Below are 23,675 nucleotides of genomic sequence, written 5' to 3'. Positions count from 1 at the left end.
TTGAATGTTGTCTTTGTCTGGAGGTTTTTCAGGGCAGGAAGCCAAGCCTTATTCATTCTTAAACTCTCCTCTTTTCTGTTAAAGTTGTGCTGATGTTTGTGAATTTCAATGGCTTCTCTGTGCAATCTGACAAAATAGTTGGTAGAACTGTCCAGTCTTTCAGTGTCTTGGAATAAGACCCTGTGTCCTGTTTGTGTCAGTCCATGTTCAGCCACTGCTGATTTCTCAGGTTGGCCAAGTCTGCAGTATCTTTCATGTTCTTTTATCCTTGTTTGTATGCTGCGTTTTGTGGTCCCGATGTAAACTTCTCCACAGCTGCAAGGTATACGATATACTCCTGCAGAGGTGAGGGGGTCTCTTTTGTCTTTTGCTGATCGTAGCATTTGTTGTATTTTCTTGGTGGGTTTAAACACTGTTTGTAGGTTATGTTTTTTCAAAAGTTTCTCCATCCTATCAGTGACTCCTTTAATAAATGGCAAGAATACCTTTCCTATGGGAGACTGTTTTTCTTGAGTTTTCTGATTTTTGTTTGGTTCAATGGCCCTTCTGATTTCATTCTTGGAGTAGCCGTTTGCTAGCAGTGCGTGATTTAGATGGTTAGTTTCTTCCTTGAGAAACTGTGGTTCACAGATCCGTCTTGCACGGTCCATTAATGTTTTGATTATTCCTCTTTTCTGTCGGGGGTGGTGGTTGGAGTTTTTGTGTAAGTAGCGATCTGTGTGAGTTGGTTTCCGGTAGACCTTGTGACCTAACTGAAGGTTTGGTTCCATATTAACATACCATATCCTCATTAGCACATTATCTTGATACTTACAGGACAATACTTTTGCAGGACAATACTCAGCTCAAACCCAACCCCTTTCTGACTATATATTACTCTTTCTACACCCTTGACACTGAGAGACACTGTCCTTCAGTGTTACTACTCTGAAGATGCCTGCCACAGTTGCTGGCGAAACGTCAGGAAAGAAAATTCCAAGACCACGGTTACACAGCCCGGATAACCTACAAGAACCAATGAACTCTGACCGTGAAAGCCTTCGACAATATTTTGGGAGTGAGGTTTGCTTTAAAACCCACGGCTTTCCCGAGGCCAGCGCGGGTAAAACTGCCTCCCCCAGGAGACCCCCGTCTCAGCGCGCGCCCGGCTCTTTCAGCAGGGAGAGATTGAGGTAGTGCTCCCGGAGGAGGTGGCAGATTCCGCTGCAAGCCCTGTTGAAGCCCGCCCAAGGAGGTTGTTCTGCGCTTGCGACCAGAGAATAGCGCCTTTTGCATCACGCTGGGTGTGAGTATCTTGGTGAAATCTAGACACAGTGTGCTTGTTGTATGTGGAGGCGGCATGCTTGTGCGGAGAAAGTGATTGCTGTCTAAGATTCCTCTGACTCTGATGTGAAGCCCTCATAATCCCTTTCCCTTGTGTCTCGTGTCTGTGTGATTGTGCCTCTGCCTCAGTCCCTGGCCACTGTTAGGCACACAACAGAAACATTAGGCAGGTAGCTTTAACAGAGATAGGGAAGGCACACTCTACCCTTTCAGAGATTAGAGGGAGTTAAGTCGTGCCTGCTGACGGGCGCTAAAATCCCTTCGTTAAAGCATGGGGCGAAAAAAGCGCAAGCTTTCCGGCCCCCTAGAGTGTGTTTGCAAAAACTGGAATAATCTCAGAGGAAATGATGGGCTTTCCATGAAGCTTTTGGTTTTTTATTGTCAGGTAGCATGGCCTCAATATAAACTCCCTGAGGGAAAATCCTGGCCACCTACTGGATCTCTTGATCCCACTCTCCTTGATCTCTTAGACCGCTATATGTCCAAGCAAGGGAAGTGCCGCGAAAAAGGGTATCTCTCCCCGTTTTGGGCTCTCAGAGAGAACCCACAGCTGGCGGCTTGTTCTGGCCTGACGGTGCCCCCCGGGGGGACGCCTAAAGGTATTGTCACGATTTGTAAGCCTCTGAGGGTTGTGTCTCCAGGAGACGCGAAAGAAGAGGACTACCCACCCGCCTATACCCCACCGAGCGCCCCGCCTCCATCCCCTGCGTCCCTGCACGAAGAGCAAATCGAGGTGCCAAGAGACGACACCCCCCTCCACAGCCGGAGTGCACACAGCAGCCTGGCCGTGCCAGAGCGCTCCATTCCCCACACCTGCGTGTGGATCGCACCTCTTTCCCTCAGCAGACACCTTGTGCAAGCCCAGAGAATCGTCTGCTTGAGGTTGGCTCGCCGATAGATGCCCCCGTCCAGACCTCTACCCACAACTCTCCAGGGGAGTCTTAGCACTTGGCAAGCCATCCGGCTCGCCCATGGCTACCCGCTCAGGCGCGTCCTACAGTCTTAATGCGCCGCTTTGCCAAATCCCATTCAAGGACGAGCTTGTCTTCATCCATACTCCGTTCACTACTAGCGATCTTTTTCATTGGAAGTCAAGTCTCCCACCGTTTAGAGAATCCCCACAATCCTACGTGGATCTTGTGCAGCGGATCATGGCCACCCACAAACCCACTGTCTCAGATCTCCATGCCCTTCTTGCAGTTTTGCTTGACTCTGAATCTAACAGGCAAGTTCTTAAAGCAGCTAAAAAGCTTTGGGAGGACAAAGTGACAGCAGGAGGAGATCCTGCTAAGGCATGGCCGGACCCTTTTGCCTCCCCCTGGCAGAAATCGATCCCAACACTCAGGCAGCTATCTTGGTCACTGCCCGTGAATGCTTCCTTCACGGTCTGAAAGTGGGGGTCCCTAAGGCAATCAACTTTCATAGAGTCTATCAAACTTTCCAGGAGCCCACAGAATCCCCTTCTGATTTTCTTCAGTGCTTAAAAGACACTTTCCGTTGCTTTACGGATCAGGACCCTGATGCTGATGCAACAGGACCTAACCTTAAAATAGCTTTCATCAGCCAGAGCGCTCCTGATATTAGGAAGAAATTGCAACATCTTCAAGCCCCCACAGCCCAAACTCTTGAAGTTCTGATGCAGACCGCCTATGAAGTGTATACCCAATGGGGGGAAGCGGGGGAGAAGAAAGAGGATAGGAAAATGAAGCGGCAGGCTACTCTCCTCGCAACCGCGATCCACAATGATTTTCCTTCCGAGCCTTCCATCTGAGCCAGAGGGCAGGGACAGCGTAGGGGGGGATCCACCCTAGGCAGGAATCAGTGCTCGTAGTACGGCAACCACGGCCACTGGCAAAATGCCTGCCCGCAGAAATCATCAGCCACGGATTGGGATCCCTCCCCGGGCCCCCCTCACTCTTTTCAGCCACCCCCCTCTTGGCCTCGCGGAGCGCATAACTCTTTCTGCCCGCCTAGTGGCCGCGCGTCTCAGAAAGCACATCCCTCTGCCGGTTCTGCCAACCCATTCATCTCAAACGCCGCTCCCCATTCCGGCTCCCTTCCTCACTCCAGCTCGGCTCCTTATCAGCATTCACTTTCCTATCAGATGGCTGGGTTTGATGACTCTGCTCTGGATTTTCAATCCTGAAGGGTCTCCAGAGGGACTGCCCCTGACCCTCTGCTCGAGTTAAAAATTGGGGGTGCAACCCATCAATGTCTCCTCGACACCGGGGCTTCCTTCAGTGTTTTAACCGATCCATCAACCCCTACGATTCCATTTGAAATTAAAGAAGTCATGGGGGTGGGTGGAACTTGCAACCACATTCCCATTTCCCACCCTTGCCCATTGAGGTCCCCCAGGAACCGAAGCTTGCCCACAAGTTTCTCATCATGCCTCAATGCCCCATCAATCTTTTGGGAAGAGACTTGCTTTGCAAACTGAATGCGGAAGCCAAATGGCTCTTGGCATTTTGTTCAGGATTTGTGTGAAGTTAACAGGCGCATCCGCCCCCTCCACCCTGTGGTAACCAACCCCTACACCCTGCTCACCACGCTCCAGTCTTCCCAAGTGTGGTACACCTGTGTGGATGTAAAAGATGCGTATTTTTCCATGCCACTTGCCACGGAATCCTTTCCCTTCTTCTGCTTCGAGTGGCAGGACCCTCTTGCCACGAATGGTGGCCGCTACCAGCTCACGTGGTCCAGACTCCCAATGGGCTACCAAAACAGCCCGAGCGCATTTGCAGCCGCCCTGACCATGGATCTCAGCCACTTAGAGACCCCGGGGTGCACGCTCGTTTCTTACGTTGATGACCTTCTTCTGGCTTCAGACTCCTTAGACACCCTCAGAAAATCATCCATTGCCCTCCTCAACCATCTTGCCGCCTGCGGCTACAAAATCAGCAGGAAAAAAGTCCAGTGGCTTTCCCCCAAAGTAACCTATCTGGGCTATGTGCTCCGTGGAGGCACAAGAAGCCTCCACAGCTCCCGAGTACAGGCTGTCCTTGATATGCCCGAACCCCGAACTGTCAAAGAAGTCAGGGCATTCCTCAGGATCACCCGGTATCCCAGGATCTGGATCCCCTCCTTCTCTGTCTTAGCACAGCCCGTCTATGATCTCCTCAGAGTAGATCAAGCTTAGGAATGGACACAGATTCACCATGATGCTTGGGATTCCCTGCACTCAGCTCTTCTTAGAGCCATGGCTCTGGCTCTCCCGGATCCCCAAAGATCCTTCCTCCTCTTTGTCACTGAAAACTCTGGGTGTGCAGTGGGACTCCTCGCCCAATGCCTCGCCTCCATCCCCTGGCCAGTAGCCTATCTCTCCAAACGCCTTGATCCTGTTGCTCGGGGCTGGCCGGCTTGCGTGAGAGCGGTGGCTGCAACCGCCAGTGGAAGAAGCTCAGAAAATCACTCTAGGAGGGTCCCTTGAAGTCCACTGCCCCCACTCCGTTTGCACCCTTCTTGAACAGAAAGCCCCTGTTTGCCCCCCCCCATGATTGCATGGAAGTTTTACAAGCCACTTGGGGGGGACGCCACGATCTCCGGTGTGATCCTATCCCTGACAGTGAACTTGTTCTTTGGACAGATGGCTCTTCCTTCTTTGGACAGATGGCACCCGTCACACGGGTTTTGCTATAGTGGATTCCTCTTTTGAAACAGTATCCATGTCTGCTTTGCCTGCCCAATGCTCAGCCCAGGCGGCGAAATTGCTTGCCCTCATCCACGCCTGCCGTCTAGCCCAGGGAAAGTCAGCCACAATCTTTTTAGACAGTCACTACGCCTTCCTAGCAGCCCACTCGCATGCTGCCCTTTGGAAGGAGAGAGGGTTTCAAGGCGCAGATGGCAAGCCCTTAAAAATGAAGCCCCTGCTTGAAGAACTGATGGATGTTCTCTGGCTCCCCTCCTCCCTTGCGATTGTCCACTGCCCCGGCCACCAGGCTGACAGCTCCGAAATTTCCCAAGGGAACCATGCCGCAGATCACTGGGCGAAGAAAGCTGCCCTCCTTCCCCCAGCTCCTGAGCCACTATGCCCGCTCGTCCTGGTCGATCCCTGCAAGACGGACCCCATCCTTTACAGCAGTCAGGATGTTCTTGAAAAGGGGGGAAGATGGGTCCAAGGCTGGTGGGCGGTAGGAGATCGAGTACAGCTCCCATCTGAAGGACTTTTTGCTGTAGTTCAAAGAGCGCACAAAGCAACCCACATGGGAATCAAAGCTCTCACAGACTGGCTCCAATCGAGCTATTGCAATCAGGGACTCCGTGCTATGGTCCAGCGCATGATCACCACTTGCCCCGAGTGTCTCTGAACAAATCCTAAACCTCCCTTCCATCAAGAACCCCCAACCAGGCTCAGAACAGCTAAATACCCCGGGCAAGCCTGGCAGGTTGATTTTGCTGAGATGCCCCAGCATGGTAGAAAGAAACACCTTTTAGTTTTCGTGGATCTTTTCTCTGGATGGCCGGAAGCTCTCCCGACCAGAACCCAGGAAGCGAGGGAAGTTGTCACCGCCCTGCTGGGCGTCATAGCCCTGAGATTTTCGATTCCCAAGGGGTTAGAATCCAACAATGGCCCCAGCTTCCTATCAGAGGTCACCCAGGCAGTTAGTACCTTCTTGGACATTAAGTGGTCTTTGCACTCAGCTTATCGCCCACAAGCCTCGGGCAAAGTTGAGCGCATGAATAGAACGCTGAAAATGCACATCTCTAAGTTGTGCCAAGAAACTTCCCTTCCCTGGACCAAGGTTCTATCCATTGCCCTAATGTGAATTCGAAGTGCCCCAGGGTCAAAACATGGTTTGTCACCCTTTGAAATACTGTATGGGAGACCTTTTGTGGCAAATGTGTATAAGGAACCATATGGGGGGGGGGGAAAGAAATTTGACTTTATATTTGCAAAAGCTGGAGCAGGTTCTGTATTCCATTCACAGACAGGTGGCCAATGCTGTTCCTCCGCAGCCTGACCCACCCCCGTGTGCCGCTGTGGGATCGTGGGTGCTGATTAAAGAACTCTCTCCGAGCCCAGAGCAACCCAGATGGTCCCTGCCGAAGCAAGTTCTCCTCTCCACTCCAACCGCAGTGAAGGTGGAAGGAATTAAAGCCTGGATTCACTGTTCCCGCATGAAGCAAGTTCCGGAACAGGATCTCCAGTGGCAAGCTGAACAATTGGCTCCTTTGCGTCTGAAGATTGCCCAGAAGCTGAGGAATTGTCCTAGATGAACTGTGTCTATGAACTTTTGAGACTTTTGTTTGGGGTGGGGTTTGCTCTGATTTTTTGCTGGTGCCACAGACAAAGCTTGTGTGGTGTTCCCTCATCTGAAGGTCAGTACTCTGAAAGTATTTGTATTGACTATGAAATCCCTGAGTGCCCTGAAAGGTCCCCTTCTCCCCCTCCTTATGATGCTGTTTTGTAGCCCCCTGGCACTGACCCTTGGTGGTAGCTGCCGCCCCCGTTGCTTTCCCTCCACCTGCTAGCAATGTCATGAGTTTATTAAGAGGGATAGGCACTTAATGAAAGCTTTTTGTTTTGCTCCAAATGCTAATTCTGCATGCCTTCAACCCCCTTTTAAGACATGCACTGAAATGGGAAAGAATTATGTGATTGCCCCGAACCTAGGGCATTCCACAGGGAAATGGGCTGGTGTTCCTTGCCCCAGGACCCCTTGGGTGTGTGCAGTAACAGTTAAACAGCAAGGTGCCAAAAGTAGCCAAGCGCACCTTACCTCTCCAACCCTCAAGCCAATTGCAAGGGTCTTGTTGCCTCCTGTCCCTCCTCCTAGAGTCATCCCAACTCCCAAGGGTCCCCTTGTGCATCCCTCACTTTATAGAGAACTTTCCAGAGCTATTCACCTCCCAGACCCAACCAAGAATTTGTTCATCGATTTAGGTCAGAGAATTGCCTCAATCTTGAACGTCAGTAACTGCTGGGTCTGCAGGGGTGGGGGAGGCGGTCTCTGGGGATCAATGGCCTTGGGATGCATCGGAAGTCCACCCCTCTTCACTGGCCGAATTGAAACGTTCCCTTTATTATAATCCCACAGCCCACCCTCAGCGCTGGCTGCTAAGAACCTCAATCATTGGGAGTCTGTGTGTTGCTCGCAGAAAGTCTGCCCAGTTTAACCAACCTGTGGGTGACACCCTCTGCACTTCTACCCTCATGACAAATGACAGCCATTCATCCTGGTGGCCTCAACCTCCCACTTCCTTCTTCTCTGCAACTCAGAGAGGAGAGAAATGTGTCCCCACTAAGAAAGTGCAAGTGTTTAATTGTTCAGGAAATAACCCCTTCCAAACGTTTCCTTCCCTGCGGCCACTCTGGAGATGGCCAGCCAACATCTCCCTTCCCTGGGTGGCACCTGACGGGTTCTTTTGGTTGTGTGGAAGTTTCGCTTATTCCCAGTTGCCCCTGAATTGGGCTGGATCCTGCGCATTCGGCACAATCAGGCCAGGGTTCTTTCTGTTGCCCTCAACCAAGGAAATTCCCTAGGCATCCCTTTGTATGATGATCTCAGAAGAGTAAAGAGATCCATTCAGATCAGTAGCAAAGAGTGGGGGGAGGAATGGCCCCCTCAGCGAATCATAGAATACTATGACCCTGAATCTTGGGCTAATTATGGGACTCTTGGGTATTGAACTCCCATATACATGTTGAATCGTATCATTCGCCTTCAGGCTGTCTTGGAAATAATTACAAACCAGACTGCAGGTGCCTTAGAACTGACTGCTAACCAGCAAACTCAAATGCGCACAGCAATTTATCAGAATCGTCTTACCTTAGATTACTTACTTGCTGAAGAAGGAGGATTGTGTGGAAAGTTTAATTTTTCTAATTGTTGCCTTCAAATAGATGATAATGGGGAAGCAGTTCTCAATATTGTTTCAAATATTCAAAAGGTAGCTCATGTCCCTATACAAACCTGGAAGAGTGCTTGGGATGCATCATGGTGGGAAGGAATCTTGGGGGGGGGGGCTTGGTGGAAGAAAATGCTGTTTTTCCTTGCTTGTGCTGTAGCTGGAATCATTTTTCTGCCTTGCTGTATCCCTTGTTTTATGCAACTCATTCAAGCTGTTCTCAGAAGCTCACACATGGTTGCCATGCCCATAGATAAACCCTCTCCTGGAGCCCCGGGAACCATCATGGTCTTGCGCTCCTTCCCCAAAGAACTTCGCTAAACCGTGCCCACCTGACACCTGTCATGCCTTTTTGCCTTGACTTTGAACGAAATCAAAGTCTCATGAAAAGGGGGGAAATGTAATGCCTGAAATCATTATATGCTATGGGAAATGTATTGGAAATGTATTCTTTGATTTGAAATATATTCTTTGTATTCAATAAAGTATACCTGCACTTATAAACATGCCACTCTCAGCATATAAGAGGTGGCATCCCTTACTATAGTTACACCAAGCACTTGCATATGTTACAGGCCTCAAGTATAAGAGGCCCAGTGTTGCTCCTTAGTTAGAAGCTAATAAAAGAATCCATAGATGGCCTTAGTATGTTTTCATAAGCGGGCTTCCCACTCATAAGGACCAGCTAGGAACCTCCTTAGTTAGCCTTGGCAGGCACCAAGGTCCAAGATAAGGATAGCAATGATTTAGGATCAAACAGAAAAGCACCTGACACTGGTGGGTCTTCTCTGCTCATTAGAGAGCATTAGATCACCACTTTCTCTGCAATGCCTCCGATTCTCTAATAGGGTATCCTAATCCTGGGGTCCTTAGTGTTGGGTATTTGGGCCCTTACGTGATGTATTGCGTCTTTGTACTGTAATGCCTGAAATCATTATATTCTATGGGAAATGTATTGGAAATATATGCTTTTATGCTCAGTCCGCATACTTGCACTTATTAAGATGCTAAGCCCAGAATATAAGGGGTAGCATCTAGCACAATACCATGTGAGAGCACATATATGTAATTGACATGCAGCCCCAGGTATAAGGGGTAAAGAATTATTCTTTGGTTCAGATCCACTAGTGTGTGACCACTGGGTTAGCATAAGCTAGCAGCCATTATGAATCAGGTGCTAGTGAGATCATCCTTGCAGGCCTGGTACCGCCAGCCGCCTTAACAAGGCCTAAACCTTTGATTTAAGACACCAGGAGTGTCAGATAGGAATGTTAAGTTTCATTTCTCCATTACAGATCATGTAGCCACCTAAATCCACGCCTCAAAACCACACTGATAGGTTATGCTAATTCAAATGTATCCATTATTGGGTCTTTGTGTTTCTACGCACTACATTACGTATGTGCAACACCCCTGACCAGAAGTTATAAACGTTGCAATCTATTGTCGAAGGCTTTCACGGTCAGAGTTCATTGGTTCTTGTAGGTTATCCGGGCTGTGTGACCGTGGTCTTGGTATTTTCTTTCCTGACGTTTCGCCAGCAGCTGTGGCCGGCATCTTCAGAGGAGGAACACCGAAGGACAGTGTCCTTTGCATCTCCTCGGACCATTTGGACCGATATGCGTCCAGACTAATCATTGCAAGGAGGCTGGGTTTTTGTATATTTAGTTTGGCCCACATGTAAAAGGACACGAGATGGATTTTAGCTTCAATTCTCATCATGCCTGTCTCTACTCACATCATAGAATTGGAGAAGCATTTTGGTACTTGTAAAATAGAGCGTAAGAATTTTGACTGCACTTTTTCCAAGGCCTTCAGGCCTGGGCCCACAAACCCCAAGTATGTGCCATACAGTAGTTGTGTCAAAACCTTTGCCTGATACGACATTAGGGCAGCCGGGATATATCGACCTCCTTTGGAATGGAAATTTTTTATTATAGCATGTAGTTATAATGGGCCAGGTTTGATCCCGAGGCCTGTATTAGCACTCCCAGATATTTAAAGTTTACTTGCTGGATGTCAGTTCCGTCTAATTTCCATTTCCTAATATTTGGGAATTTTCAGCTGGATCCACCGCCAGCGGACGGGAAGGCCGCCTCCCCCAGGGAGTCCCCGTGGGGGGGGGCGCGGTAAGACACGTGGGGGCGGCCCCACCCACCGGCGCCCCGCCCCCTCTCGCCCATGCGGGCAGCCGACCGAGGGGGCTTTCCCCGGGATTCCCTCTCCTGCCGCACGCATGCGCCCTGGCCGCCCCCGGCGCTTCCTGCTCGCCTCCCACGTGGGGGCTCTCTTTGCCTACGTGTCCTTCTGCCAACGTGCCCCGGAAGTCCCGCCTCCTCCGCCACGACGTCGCGGTTTGAACGCGCTCGCTTCCCTCCGCCGCGGCCGCCGGGCTCCCCCATTGGCCGGGCGGCGGCGCGGGGGGCGCGGCCCGGAGAGCGGCCCGCCGATTGGGCGCGCGGCGCCCGGGGGCGGGGCTCCCGCGGGTGCTGCGCGTGCGCCGAACGGCGGCCCGGAATAAATGCCCGCGCGCCGCCGCCCCGCCTCTTTCCCCGCAGGAGACCCCGCAGCCCGCACCGACCCCCCCCCGCCGCCGCCGCCGCCGCCGCGCCATGGCCTCCGCCGCCGCCGCCGCCCCCCCGGCCCTCCAGCGCGGCATCGTCAAGATGGTGAGCGCCCAGGAGGCGAGCCTCTGGGCACGTGCAGAGCGCCTTGCCCCTGGCCTCCCGCCGCTTCCGCCCCTCCCGGCCTGGCCGGCTCTGCAGGGGCGTCGTGCGGCCCCAGCGCCGCGCTCGAGGCGGCAGGGAGGCTTCCGGGGCGGTGGTCGGGGGCCCTGGGTCCGCTCCAGGGGGCCCAGCCCGCGCCCCCCCACCCCCCAGCGCCTCCGCCCTTTGGGGTCCCCTCTGCAAAGCTCCAGCAGCAGCAGCAGCAGCTGGGGGCCCCACACTTTGCCTCCTCCCCCCCCCTCGGCGGATGTGGGGCAGCCCCGGAGGTCCCAGCAGCGCAGCCAGGGGGGGAGGGGGCTGCTGGAGCCCTCGGCGTGGCCGGGCGGGTGGGGGGGGCGGTGTCCGAGGCCAGCAGCTGGGGGGGGGAGGGAGGGGGCCGGCCCGCCCGGCTTGCCAAGGACCCCCACCCCCGTGTGGCGCACGGGCACGGTGGGCGCCGCCGAGGGGCAGCTCTAGCCTGCTCTTCTGCACGCGGGGGGGGGGGGCGGCGCCCCCTCCCGCTTTCCCACGGGGACGGGCTTGAGCCCCTGGTGGCCCCCTCCCTCCGATGACGCCCTCTGCTGCCCACAGGAGGAGCAGCAGCAGCAGCCCCCCCCCCGCCCCCTCCCCTCTAAGAGGCAGGCCCGTCAGGTACTTGAAAGGGAGCCCCCTCCTCTCCCCCCCAGACCTCCCCCTCCCCCCCTCTTCTCCCCGGCTCCCTCGGCCTCTCCCCCCCCCAATAGGGCTTCTTAGGTCTCCAGAGGGTGCCGAGAGAGGGGGGTGGCAGGTGGTTGTGGGTGAAAGGGTGGCAGCAGCACCTCGACGGCCAGCAGAACCGGCCTTGATTTGACCCCCCCCCCCCACAGCTCCTCCACAGGCGCGGCGGAGGCTGGCCGGGGGCCCTGGTGTGTTTCCCCACACGCAGCCCGCCGGGCGGCCTTGGGCCAGTCACGGCCCTCTCGGCCCCACCTCCCTCTCAGGGGGTCTGTGGGGGGGGGAGGGGAGGGAGGCCACCGTCAGCCGGTTTGAGGAGAAAGTCGGCGCGCGGAAACCAGCCCCTCCGCTTCTGACTCCATCGTGAGGGGAATCCTGTGAGGTGTTCATATCAGAAACCCCCCCCCCCCCGGGGAGAGGGGTGGGGAGGTGGGGGCTTGCGGCGAAGGGGGCCGGGGAGAGGGGTTTGCTGGACGTCGGGGCCGGGGAGAGGGGTCGGAGGTTCCTGCCTCTCTGAGGGGGTGCAAATAAACACGGGGTTGTGAAGCAGGGTCAGTCAGGGGGGGGGGAACCGCCTGAAGCGCAAGAACATTCATATTGGCGGAAGGTCGTCCTCGGCTGCAACACATAAAGAGCTGCTGTAGTTATTGAAAGGCAGACTGTTACCTGACGGTAATTAACCTAGAAGGTGAGTTCTGTTCAATGTAATAGAAATCATAGTGACTAAGGAAATCCAAGTCTGTGTTTAAGCCAGGATGAGGGATTGTGTTTCTTTTAATTTCTTCCTGAGGTCTAATTCAGCATTTCCGGGGTAATGTGTGTTCCCCTTGATTGTTTTGGCGGAGCAGCGGCTTTCAGATCTGCAGCGGTATGTCCTGAAAGCCTAAGACGTTTCCCCCACTGATTTTTTGAATGCCGTGGTTCCTTATCAGATTTGTGCTTGTTGATCCTGTCACGTAGGTGCCGACCCTGTTGGTCCAGGGCAGGCAGTAGGAGGGCGTCCATTGCTGGCACATGATGGCATCCAGTGTAGCTGGTGTTAAGTCCTGTAGTAGTTTCGCCTGAGTACTTTTGACAGCGCTGGCCTGGAGTGCCTTTTACTAGCTTCGACCCATTAGCCAGCTGCAGCCTTTTCTGGGCAGGAAAGATCTGGCAGCTGGTCACGTTTAGATTGGATTACTGCAATGTGCTCTACGTAGGGGCTGCCCTTGAGAAGCGTTCAGAAACTTCACTGAGGGCAGGATGTTCACTGGGGGTGGGTTGTAGGGACCCATCTCGCTCCAGTTCCTGGCCTGTTGACGCCGGCTCCCAAGATGTTTCTGGGCCCAATCCAGGGTCTGGTGCTGACCTTCAAAGCCCTCCGTGAACCTGCCCAGCCTTTACGGTAGGCTTCGGAGGCCCTGCTTTGGGTGTCCCCACCTTCTGAGATCAGGCAGGTGGGGAACCAGGAGAGGGCCTTCTCGGTCATGGCACCAAAGCTCGGGAACTCTCTCTTCGGAGAGACTCGTCTGTCGCCTTCTGCTGCCATCTTCTGCCAGTGGGTGAAGGCGTCTTTGTTTTGCTTGACATTCCCTCTGTGATCCCTCCTTCCCACTGTTTTAATTGTTCCTTTTAGGTTTTGTGTGTATTTTAACTTTGGTTTTGATTGTTTTAATGAGGTGTTTTCTGTTGCTTTTAATTGTTTTAAAGGCGTCGTTATCTTACATATGTTTTAATTTGTTGGCTGCGTTGGTGGCCCTTATGAGGGCAGAAAGACGTACCCTGTCCAATGCAGTGAACACATGGGGACAGAGTTGGCATCTAGGCCCGTTGCTGGGTTGGGCTCCTGGCTTTGGGCCGCTGTTGTTGGGAGTCGCCATTCTGCGTAGTCCCTGGTCTGTTGTAGCCCGAAGTATGTAAAGAGGACTGGTCATGGGAACAGCAGCGCACCGCAAGGGAGCCGTGGGTTCCTCTGTTGACTGCTTTTGTTTCTCTTAACAGCCTGTTGACCTTGGGCCTAATCCAGAACTTTGTTTGGAATGGCTGCCTGGCGTCTGTTTGCGCGCTCTGTTCAGCCAGGGGAGGGTGGTGGGGGCGCAGCACCCCCCCTCCAGCTGTTCTTGGGCTGGCTGCTGTGGCTGTGCTGAGGGGGGTGGGGAGCTTGGCTGGTAGGACAGGAGGGCATGGGAGACAGGGGTGAGGGTCGTGCCCAAGCCCTGTGATGGGGTGCGGGGTGACCGTGTAACACGGGGCCCTTGAGAATGGTGCCAGTGTCCGGTGGGTGCTGCTGCCGGGTGTTGCCAGCCAAGGGTTCCTGCCCCTGAAGGCTTTTCTGGTGGCCTTCCTGCCCTCCTTGTGGGATTCCCAGAGGCATCTGGCTGGCTGGTCTTTGGGCCAGAGCAGAGGTCTGAGGTTGCAGGACAGCCTGTGGGCTGGGCAGGGACTCGGGCGTTGACGCTCTCCCTTTCTCCCCCCAGGTGCTCTCCGGCTGTGCCATCATCGTCCGAGGCCAACCCCGCGGAGGGCCGCCTCCCGAGAGGCAGATCAACCTCAGCAACATCCGAGCCGGAAACCTTGCCCGTCGGGCAGCTGCAGGTCAGCCAGAGGCCAAGGACACCCCGGATGAGGTAGGCGCTTGGGTCTGCAGGCACCGGTCACTGACCCCTTGGTGCAAGAGGGGAAGCTGCTCTGGGTGGGCCCACGTGGCCCGTGCTGCCTTCTTGCCCCAGGCAAAAGTTCAGCCTGGCTGGCTTTGTGAGTGGCTCAGACGGGCAAGCGTAATGTGGCAAAGGGGACCCGGGGGTGTGGTGGAGGGGTGGCCCTGTGAGGACTTGGCGCTGGTCATTGTGTTTGGGGGGGCATAGCCGGGCTTAGTGGTGGCAAGTAGAGGGCCCCCACCCCTGGACAGCCCCTCTTGAGGATTCTGTCGCCTGGGATCATCCCCTGCACGTCTGAGAGTTTTGTCTCGTGGCGCGCCGTCTGCACCGGTGCTGGGCTGCTTGTGGCCGTGGGTCAGAGTGTCACGGCTCGTGTCGTTAAGGGGTCTACACTCTTAGAATGTATCACTTACTGAGAAGTGAAGCTATCTTATTCAGCGAGACCTCACAGACAGGAGTCAATGATAATTCCCACTACTGTAGGCTTTCTATTGAAGTGTGCCAGAAAATTTATAAACAAGGAACTTTCTTTAAATAACGTTTATTTCACATAATATATATATATATATATATATGAATATTTACACACTCTCAAAACATGTCATAAAATACATTATGATATACGCAAGCAGTTTTAAACAATCTTTATAAGCAATTTCTATATGTAAGGTTTTCTAACCTTAAACTCACACAGATCGCTACTTACACAAAAACTCCAACCACCACCCCCGACAGAAAAGAGGAATAATCAAAACATTAATGGACCGTGCAAGACGGATCTGTGAACCACAGTTTCTCAAGGAACAAACTAATCATCTAAATCAATCACTGCTAGCAAACGGCTATTCCAGAAATGAAATCAGAAGGGCCATTAAACCAAACAAAAATCAGAAAACTCAGGAAAAACAGTCTCCCATAGGAAAGGTATTCTTGCCATTTATTAAAGGAGTCACTGATAGGATGGAGAAACTTTTGAAAAAACATAACCTACAAACAGTGTTTAAACCCACCAAGAAAATACAACAGATGCTACGATCAGCAAAAGACAAAATACCCCATCACCTCTGCAGGAGTATATCGTATACCTTGCAGCTGTGGACAAGTTTACATCGGGACAACAAAACGCGGCATACAAACAAGGTTTCAAAGAACATGAAAGATACTGCAGACTTGTCCAACCTGAGAAATCAGCAGTGGCTGAACATGGACTGACACAAACAGGACACAGGGTCTTACTCCAAGACACTGAAAGACTGGACAATTCTACCAACTATTTTGTCAGATTGCACAGAGAAGCCATTGAAATTCATAAACATCAGCACAACTTTAACAGAAAAGAAGAGAGTTTAAGAATGAATAAGGCTTGGCTTCCTGTCCTGAAAACCTCCAGACTAACAAAGACTACAGTCCACAATAGCCATGCAGATTAGCTTTGGATTTCACACATTAACAGATCACTTCAGGATACAATGGTTCTGTATTAACATACCACACCCTCATTAGCACATTATCTTGATGCTTACAGGACAATGATTGGGACATTACCTTTGATACTTTTTGCAGGACAATGATTCAGCTCAACCCAACCCCTTTCTGACTATATATTACTCTTCCTACACACTTGACACCGAGAGACACTTTCCTTCAGTGTTACTCCTCTGAAGATGCCTGCCACAGCTGCTGGCGAAACGTCGGGAAAGAAAATACCAAGACCACGGTTACACAGCCCGGATAACCCACAAGAACCAATTAAACCTGTAATGCATTTCATTCATGAATAAATCAGTTTACAGAAAGCCTGTCAAAATATGATTAGTATAAGGAGAGAAATTCATAGTTAAAAACATCTTAATGCAAAATACAACCTTATTTCTAAACTTCTCCTAGCTTATATTCAGGACATTGCAAACCTTTTCTGTAAGAACATAGTCTTTCTCATGTTTCTGTGTCTTTACCATATCTTTGATTCTCAGGTTTTTAGTTTATTTGAGAGCTATAGTCCAAAATATTTAATGAGCCTTTGGTTCATTGGAATACTGTTCTAGATCAGAGACAGCTGATTCTTGTAAAGCTGAAGTCAGTCATTTACAAGACTGTGTAGCTTTAAATTCAATATGTAGAGAGAACCTGTATGAACCTTAGTTCCAGGTAAGAGCTCTATAGACATAATGTAATCTGTGTATGCATACTGTGTATGCCGCTCATTGTCACTGAGTGTGGAAGCTTCCTCTGTTGTTGAGGAAACCTCTGACTACCCTGAGAGATATCTCTGGTTGCTTAGAGGAATCTCTAAGAGTATCTAAGAATCCTGGTTCTGAGAACTGAAGAGACCAGTTCTGTAACTTGGGTTTCACAACTTCCATGTTTCTCAAGGAAAGCCAAGTCAGACCATTTAGATCATTCAGTGAGAACCCATCAATCCCTGCTAGGATTAATGAGATGTCAGTGTTTCCAAATATGGAACTGATCCAATACTCTTAGACCCCACAATAAGGTTAGTAGGAATACTAAGAGCCTCCATCATTTGGAATAGTCCACAAGCATTCATTCCAGGCATCCAGCCTTAGCAGGTCATCTGGACATGAATCCCTCTCAAAGAGTCTTTCCCATTCTCACAAAGAACTTGTGAAATGGTAGAGTTCCTTATCACGCAAGATATGAAATAATAGAATGATCCATGGCCAAGAACTAACTCAGTTCTTACATCTCACGCAAGAGATGAGGAAAGCTAATGACCAGACAACAGTGTTGTCCTTCACTAACAATCCTAGGTTTTACATCTTTCAAGATGGAGAGAGCAAGGCTAGTTACTCCTTCTTAGTCTCATGCAAGAGACAGAGAAAAGCTGATAGCCAGACAATCAGCATTGTCCTCTACCAACATTTCTTTCCAAGTTTTACATCTTTGGAGATGTGGAGAGAGTGAAGTCAGACAGCCTAAGCCATTTTCCGTAAACTCCCTGTCTTCTGGCAGTTTGGTTCTGGCTTTTATTCTCTCAGACCAGTGGTCATCTGAGCTGAGAGGCTAGAAGCTTCTGCCCTGGGTGGCTACACAAATACCACTTGGCATTGAGTCACACATGGTGGTGATGTGCCATTGTCGCCTGGTCTGTGAAAAAAGCCTTACTATGCTTGTGGCATTAAGTCACCAAGTTCACAACTGCAAGGTCATCATCTGTTATACTGTTTGAAGACTAGCATTATCCCTTCACAAGGCAGCTATCAGAGGGGTTTAAACTCCCAGGCAGAAATGACCTTCTTGTTAATGTCAAGAAGAACACCTCGGATAAGTGATGCCGATATTATTCCAGACTCAACCATCAAGCGGGCAACATTGCATATCTTAACCTTGTAGTTTTGCAGTTTTATTTATCTCAAAAGAGTTTTAACCAGCATGACCTTTACTCCACTTTACTTTGTTCAGAGAAGCCTCACTCTACATGCTTTTACTCACAAGATTCATAGGGAAACCACATGTTCAGACTATCTATCTCTCAGGCCTGTGACAAGAGGGGCATCTAAGGGATGGGAAGGTTGTCCTGTATTCACCTTGACTCTCAGAAAGGCGGGTGGGCTGGGAAACAAGTTAGCGCATGAACAGTGAAGGTTCGAGAGGCGTCGTTGTGTCTTGCACGGGTGGCTCTCTCCTTGGGTGCTGGGCCACTGAGCTGCCCAGTTGCGTAGTGGCCAAGCCTAAGAGCCCCCAGGCACCAGAGAGGGTGTCCCGGAGGGCGATTTCCAAGTTGGAGCTCTGGTTTTTCCGTGTTTAGTTCTCTTGGGCTTTGGCATCGCGGAGTTGGAGGGGGCCATAGAGGCCATCCGGTCCAGCCCCCCTGGTCAGGGCAGGATCAGCCTGCCCTTTTAGAGCGCACTTTGCTCTGGGCCACTTTCGGAACTGAGTGACATTCAAGTGCTGGTTCTGCTGCCTGCCAAACGTCCTCTTGGCAGTTGCCCTGCCAGTTCTGTGGGAGCGTCTGGTCCTTTTTGAGCCCACAGCACTCCTTCTGTGGGGCTGCGTTCTGCCCTACGATGGGAGGTCAGCTCCCCCTTCCCATGCCACCCTTGGGGAGAGTGAGGGTGTGCCCTCTGAGAGGTCCCGCCTGCTGGTCTGGCTCCCGGCCTGTTCCCAAGTCTGGCTCCTCCGAGGGAAGAATGGAGGCATGGTTAACGAGGAAAGCTCATGGCTGGGGATCAGCGCCCCCCCCCCCCCCGGGGCTGCCACTCTGGGCCCCTCTTCTGCTCAGGCTCTGGGGTTTGTAAAAATCAGCCGTTGATGTGTGGTCAGTCAGGTCATCCCTGAGGATGCTGGGGGGGCATCAGTCTGGGGGCCCACTTTCTTGGTGGGTGGGTTCTGGTGATGCTTCTGCCTAGTCTGTCAGTAGCAGAGCCCCCACCCCTCCCGTGAGGAGGTGAGGCAAAGTGAACAGTCGGTCTGCACTGGAGGTCGGCCCTCCTAGGTCCGGAGGCACATCTCCTGATCGGGGGGCATTGATGGGTTTTCTGCAGCAGCACTGCCTTGTCCTAGGGGGAGGCGGGAGCCGTGAGACTTCAGCCACCACTGACCCGGGCCTTCTTGCTTTTCCTCACAGCCCTGGGGCTTTCCGGCACGTGAATTCCTGCGGAAGAAGCTGATAGGGAAGGAGGTTTGCTTCACCGTGGAGTACAAGACTGTACAAGGCCGGGAGTACGGGATGGTGTACCTGGGGAAAGGTGAGAACGGCTGAGCAGGCATCCCCGCGCTCTGGGTGCAGCAAAGCTCTGTCGGGCTGGTCGTGTCCCACCCACGGCCGTGACCCCCTCCCCTCCTTTTGCCACTCTGCTGGGAGGGCCGTGGGATGGGGTGGCTCAGCACCACCACCAGCTCTGGGCCAATGGGGGGGGGGGCCCAGCTTGAGTTCAATTTTGCCTTTTGTGCTTCTCTGAGTCATGGAACCAGATGGTCAGTAGAGTTCTTGGTCTTTGCTCTTTACATGGATTTATTTAGATGACGGCGTCTTGCTTTCCTCCCCACGTGGGGGACCCAAAGCAGCTGGCGGCATCCTCCTCCGCGGCTCCTGTTGGGGTCGGTTAGGCTGACAGTGGCTTGAGGCCACACACAGAGCTTTTGTGGCAGAGCAGGGATTCGAACCCAAGTCTCCCAAATCCTAGCCTGGCCCGCCACCAGTGCAGTGAGGTCAGCCATGCTGGACATACTGCCGGCCTCTGTGCTGAAGAGAAGAGGGTGTGCCCGTTGCCCTGCAGACATCCTTCTGTCAGGAAGGTCTTCCCAGGACGCGTCTCCCTCTCTTGTTCAGGGGCCGGCAGTGTTGTCCAGTGCAAGAGTTGCCCTCTGTAAACACTCAGAGCAGAGAGGGTCAACCAGCGTGAGCCGGTGTAAGCAGGCCTCTTTGTGCAGCTGAGTGAGAGCACGGCTTAACATCCACGGGTGATCGATGCATTGAGTAATAACCTGGAAAGATTCCACCGTCCAAACACTGTTTGTTGCAAGTCTTTTGTTAGGAAGTGGCACACACGCGCTTGTGCAATAAGTGACAAACAAGCAAACAGGAGCACCTTGTGCAATTGTTTCAGGGCCCTGGCATGCGTGGTTCACGCTTGGATGGCTGGCACACGCTTGGATGGCTGGCACACGTTCGCCGCTATGATTTTCTGTTCTGGAAAAGCCTCTCCCAGGAGCTGAGCCTTTTAGCCCCATGCAAACCTTTGCCTGCCCACCTCTTTGCATACTGGGGGTTCTGTCATCCCACCTACTCTTCCACAACACGTTACCTTAACACGTTCATTGTTTGAAGAGCCCTGCTTGGTCTCCAGACAGGGGTGAGAAAAGGGCTTCTCTCCTCGAAGGACTCCCCAGAGGCAAACTGCTTCTCAAGTTGATTCCTGGTCAAAATGACACCTTGGTGGCCTCTCAGAGGTCTGGACCGGGCAGACTCGTTTCCTCTCCCTCTCTGCGTGCTCCCTCCTGCCTCTCCTTGGTGTTGCCATGCGAGTACCCTCTTTCTGCCCCCTTCCATGTGGACAATGATGATGCACCATTGGCCGCCCAGGGTGGGCAGGGCGAGCGGCAAAATGATCCTTTTCCTGCTCCCTGGCCTGTGGCTTTCCATCGGGTGCTGCTGGCTGCCTTTTGGGTTCTGGCGGGGGGTGGGGGGGGATGCTTCTCTTTGCTGTGCATTGGCAGAAGATGTCTGGGCAATTCTGTCCGTGATGTGAAGGGCATTGAGGGGAGCCCCTGTGGGTCGCCACGTAAGGAAAGGAGGGGACTGCAGGCCTCGGGATCGAGGCTCACCCTTCAGGGGTCTGCTTCTGTCAGGGAGGGAGCTGGACGGACTTTCTTCGGGAAAGGACAGCTACGTTTCCTGAGAGAAACGACGTGGCTGAAGGTAGAATTTCCCATTGTGTGTGTGTGGGGGGGAAGCCTGGGGGAGGGGGGAGCTATGCCGGAATCCTGCTTCTGTGCTTTCCCTTTTAACCACAAGTTTGTGTGCTTGTGTTTGTTACGTGCTGTCAAGTCGCTTCCAACTTAAGGCGACCCTACGGATTGATGGCCTCTAAATCACCGTGTCGTTAACAGCCTGGCTCAGATCTTGCAAACGGAGGTCCGTGGCTGCCTCGATTGAGTCAATACGTCCCATGATGGGTTTCCCCCTTTTCCTGCTGCCTTCCACTTTTCCTAGCATTACTGTCTTTTCCAGTCACTCTGGTCTTCTCATGATGTGACCAAAGTATGACAGCCGCTTCCAGGGAGAGTTCAGGCTTGACTTGATCTGCTTGAGGTTTGTTTGGGCATCTTTTAATGAGCCGTTTGCTTGCAGCATCCCAGTGTGGGGTGTGTGTGTGTGCGCCCCTATTCCCACTCTTTAGATTGACTCTGAAGTGGGGCTTACATCGCCATGGTTCTGAGCCCCGACCCACGGGTCACAGCCATGTTTTTTGGAGCATAAAGGAACAGCCCATTGATAGTCGGGTGGGCTCCTGGCAAGGGGGGGGGCGTTTAGCTTCCTTGCTGGGGCAGCCACATCTCTGTGGCTCTTGCTGAGTTGAGTCCCCACGGCCAGGTCTTCTCAGCTGGGGGCTGGGTTCTTCCCCCAAGCTAAGCCACACTCCTTGCCCTGGGCTTTAGCCATCTCCAGGGCCCCTAGCAAATCACCCTGCACTGCACTATATATTTTTATATACCGGAGAGCCAGCGTGGCGTAGTGGTTAAGAGCAGTGAAAAGGGGCACCCTTCCCTCCCCCCCCCCGCCCTGGCAGGCCAATGGCTGGAAGGCCACTTAGAGCTGCTGCCCGCTCTGCCTGCTGTGCTGTGCAGGGGGAGCAAGCTTGTTGCTGCTCTGGGGAGGCTGGGTGTCTGCTCCCCCCGGGTGAGTCCTTTCCAGAGAGCGCACTCTCATCCCAAGAGAGCCCTACTTGCGTGTAAGGGAATGGGTGAGCGCAGGTGTGCATGTTCACCTGGCTGAAGACCCTCCCTGCTGTTGTGGGATTGTGGCCAGGTGCTGGTGGGGATGTAGATGGTGGTTCTCTTTGTGGCTGAGTTGGGCTTGTGGAGGGGGTGGAGGGGGTGAGCTGTCAACTCCCCCGTGTGCGGCGTGAAGCCTGGGGGGCCCGGGCAGGGTTGGCCCCTTGGGGTCCTGCTGCTCCGTTCTCCCTTGACTGCCCTGTGACCGCTTCTGTCTTTTCTTGCCAGACACGACCGGGGAGAACATCGCCGAGTCGCTGGTGGCGGAAGGCTTGGCAGGTCGCCGAGAAGGAATCCGTGCCAACAAGTACGTCACCTGACACCCAGGGAAGGATCCAACTGCTGGGTTTCTCCTCTGCTGGGGTGCAGGCTCTCTGGGGCTTTCTGTAGTGGGGGTGTGGGTGGGTGGGGGCTTGGAGCTCCTGCTGGAGGGCCCCCTGGAGGCCCTTGGAGGCCTCCAGTGGGCTGCTTCCTTGGGGCCTTTCCAGATTACAACTTCAGGGTCCTCTGTGCATTGCCATGGTGGGCTTTTTGGCTCTGTGGAGTGAGGATCTGGAAACTGGCAGAGCTCCCTTTCTGGCTCCCCCCCCCCCCCAAGCTGGTCGCAGCTCAGCCTGAACATGGCCAGATGGGAGCAGGCAAGCCTTCACGCTGGGCTCTCCTGTCTGTTGCGGCAGCCACGTTAATTGGGGCCCCCGTGGTTCGAGGCGGCGTCGGGGAGGGCTGCGTTCTCCTGCTGTGCCGGGGATTGGGAGCCCGGAGCAACTGCCCCCAGGCAGTATGGCCACTGAGGCAGGTGGGGAGGTCTCCTCTGCGTAGTGTCCAGTGACTTTGCAGACCTCTCGGGGCTCTTTCCTTCCCGATACATTTCTGCCAGCCTTGCCTGTAGTAGTGCAGCGCCTGGCACATTGCTGGACGTATCAGAGGCCGGGAGTGACTGGTGCCGCGCTTGGCAGCTGAGTGGGAGGCTACACTGGACTGCCTTTAGGGCCAGGACCCTGCTGTGTTTCAGACAAGCGGGCTGAGCAGCCTGCTGGCTCCTCTGATACTCTGGGGGCCTTTGGAGGGGGCTAAAGGCAGCCGGGTCTCTCTGCTGGTCCTGCTGGGCTTCCTGCCACGCAGTTTCCCCTGAGGCCCAGTCTGTCCTGGCTCGCACTCAGCCTGTGTGGGAACTGCACATTGAGGCAGGTGGCACGCTTCCTGAGTCACGGCCAGGGCTGTGGAGATCCTTCCATGGCCTGGTGGGCAGCTGCTGCTTTGCCCCCAGGAGAGGCTGCCTTGGCAGTGGGAATGGCGTGAAGTAGGCTGGGGCACAGCCGTTAGAAAAGGAGGCGGTGCCCCAACGCTGCCTGGTTCTGGCCTGGGTGGTTGGTGAAGTCTCAGTGAAGGAACTCTGTGGCCCTGGTCAGTACGGGGCCACCCCCTGCGGCCGGTCCAGCAGGGAGCGGCCCTGCCATGGTCCGGGTCTAGTCTACGGGGGAGGCCTCTGGCCAGTTTCCCCCGAGGTCAGAGGCATCCCCCTCTGTTGTAAAACAGCTTCATTGGCTGCTAGTTTATATCTGAGTTGGGTTCAAGGGGCCAGTTATGACCTTGAGACCCTTTGCATGGCCCTGGGGGCCCCACATAACTGGAGGCCCGTCTCTCCCCACATCTCCCCACGCACCAATGGATGGTCTTCAGAGTGCCGCCTTCTGGCTCCCGCACTGAGGCTGGCGCTGATGAGGCCCTGCCAGCGAGGTGTAGTGGTTAAGAATGGTGGTTTGGAGCAGTGGCCTGTAATCTGGAGAACCGGGTTGGTTTCCCCACTCCTCCGCATGAAGCCTGTTGGGTGACCTTGGGCTAGTCACAGCTCTCTTTGAGCTCTTTCAGCCTCAACTACCTCACGGGATGCCTGTTGTGGGGAGGGGAAGGGAAGGTGATTGTAAGCCGGTTTGATTCTGCCTTAAGTGGCAGGAAAAGTCAGCATCTAAAAACCTCCTCCTCCTCCTGC

At 53.4% G+C, this 23,675-nt stretch overlaps 1 protein-coding gene across 1 annotated transcript in view; it reads left to right on the top strand.

Annotated features, from left to right (window-relative positions):
* The first annotated feature begins 10,796 nt into the window (after nt 1-10,796).
* The window catches only part of SND1 (staphylococcal nuclease and tudor domain containing 1), a 229,722-nt gene continuing 216,843 nt past the window's right edge, over nt 10,797-23,675 (top strand). Inside the window, exons 1-4 of the mRNA XM_056845986.1 lie at nt 10,797-10,841; nt 14,048-14,197; nt 18,816-18,936; nt 21,914-21,992. Coding sequence (XP_056701964.1) covers nt 10,839-10,841; nt 14,048-14,197; nt 18,816-18,936; nt 21,914-21,992 — 353 coding nt within the window. The 5' untranslated portion in view covers nt 10,797-10,838. The remainder of the gene's footprint in view (nt 10,842-14,047; nt 14,198-18,815; nt 18,937-21,913; nt 21,993-23,675) is intronic.

The sequence above is a fragment of the Euleptes europaea genome, chromosome 3, assembly GCF_029931775.1.
Source record: "Euleptes europaea isolate rEulEur1 chromosome 3, rEulEur1.hap1, whole genome shotgun sequence".
Classification (NCBI taxonomy): domain Eukaryota; kingdom Metazoa; phylum Chordata; class Lepidosauria; order Squamata; family Sphaerodactylidae; genus Euleptes; species Euleptes europaea.
The sequence above is the reverse complement of the archived record's forward strand: the minus strand, read 5'-3'. Positions and strand labels throughout refer to the sequence as shown.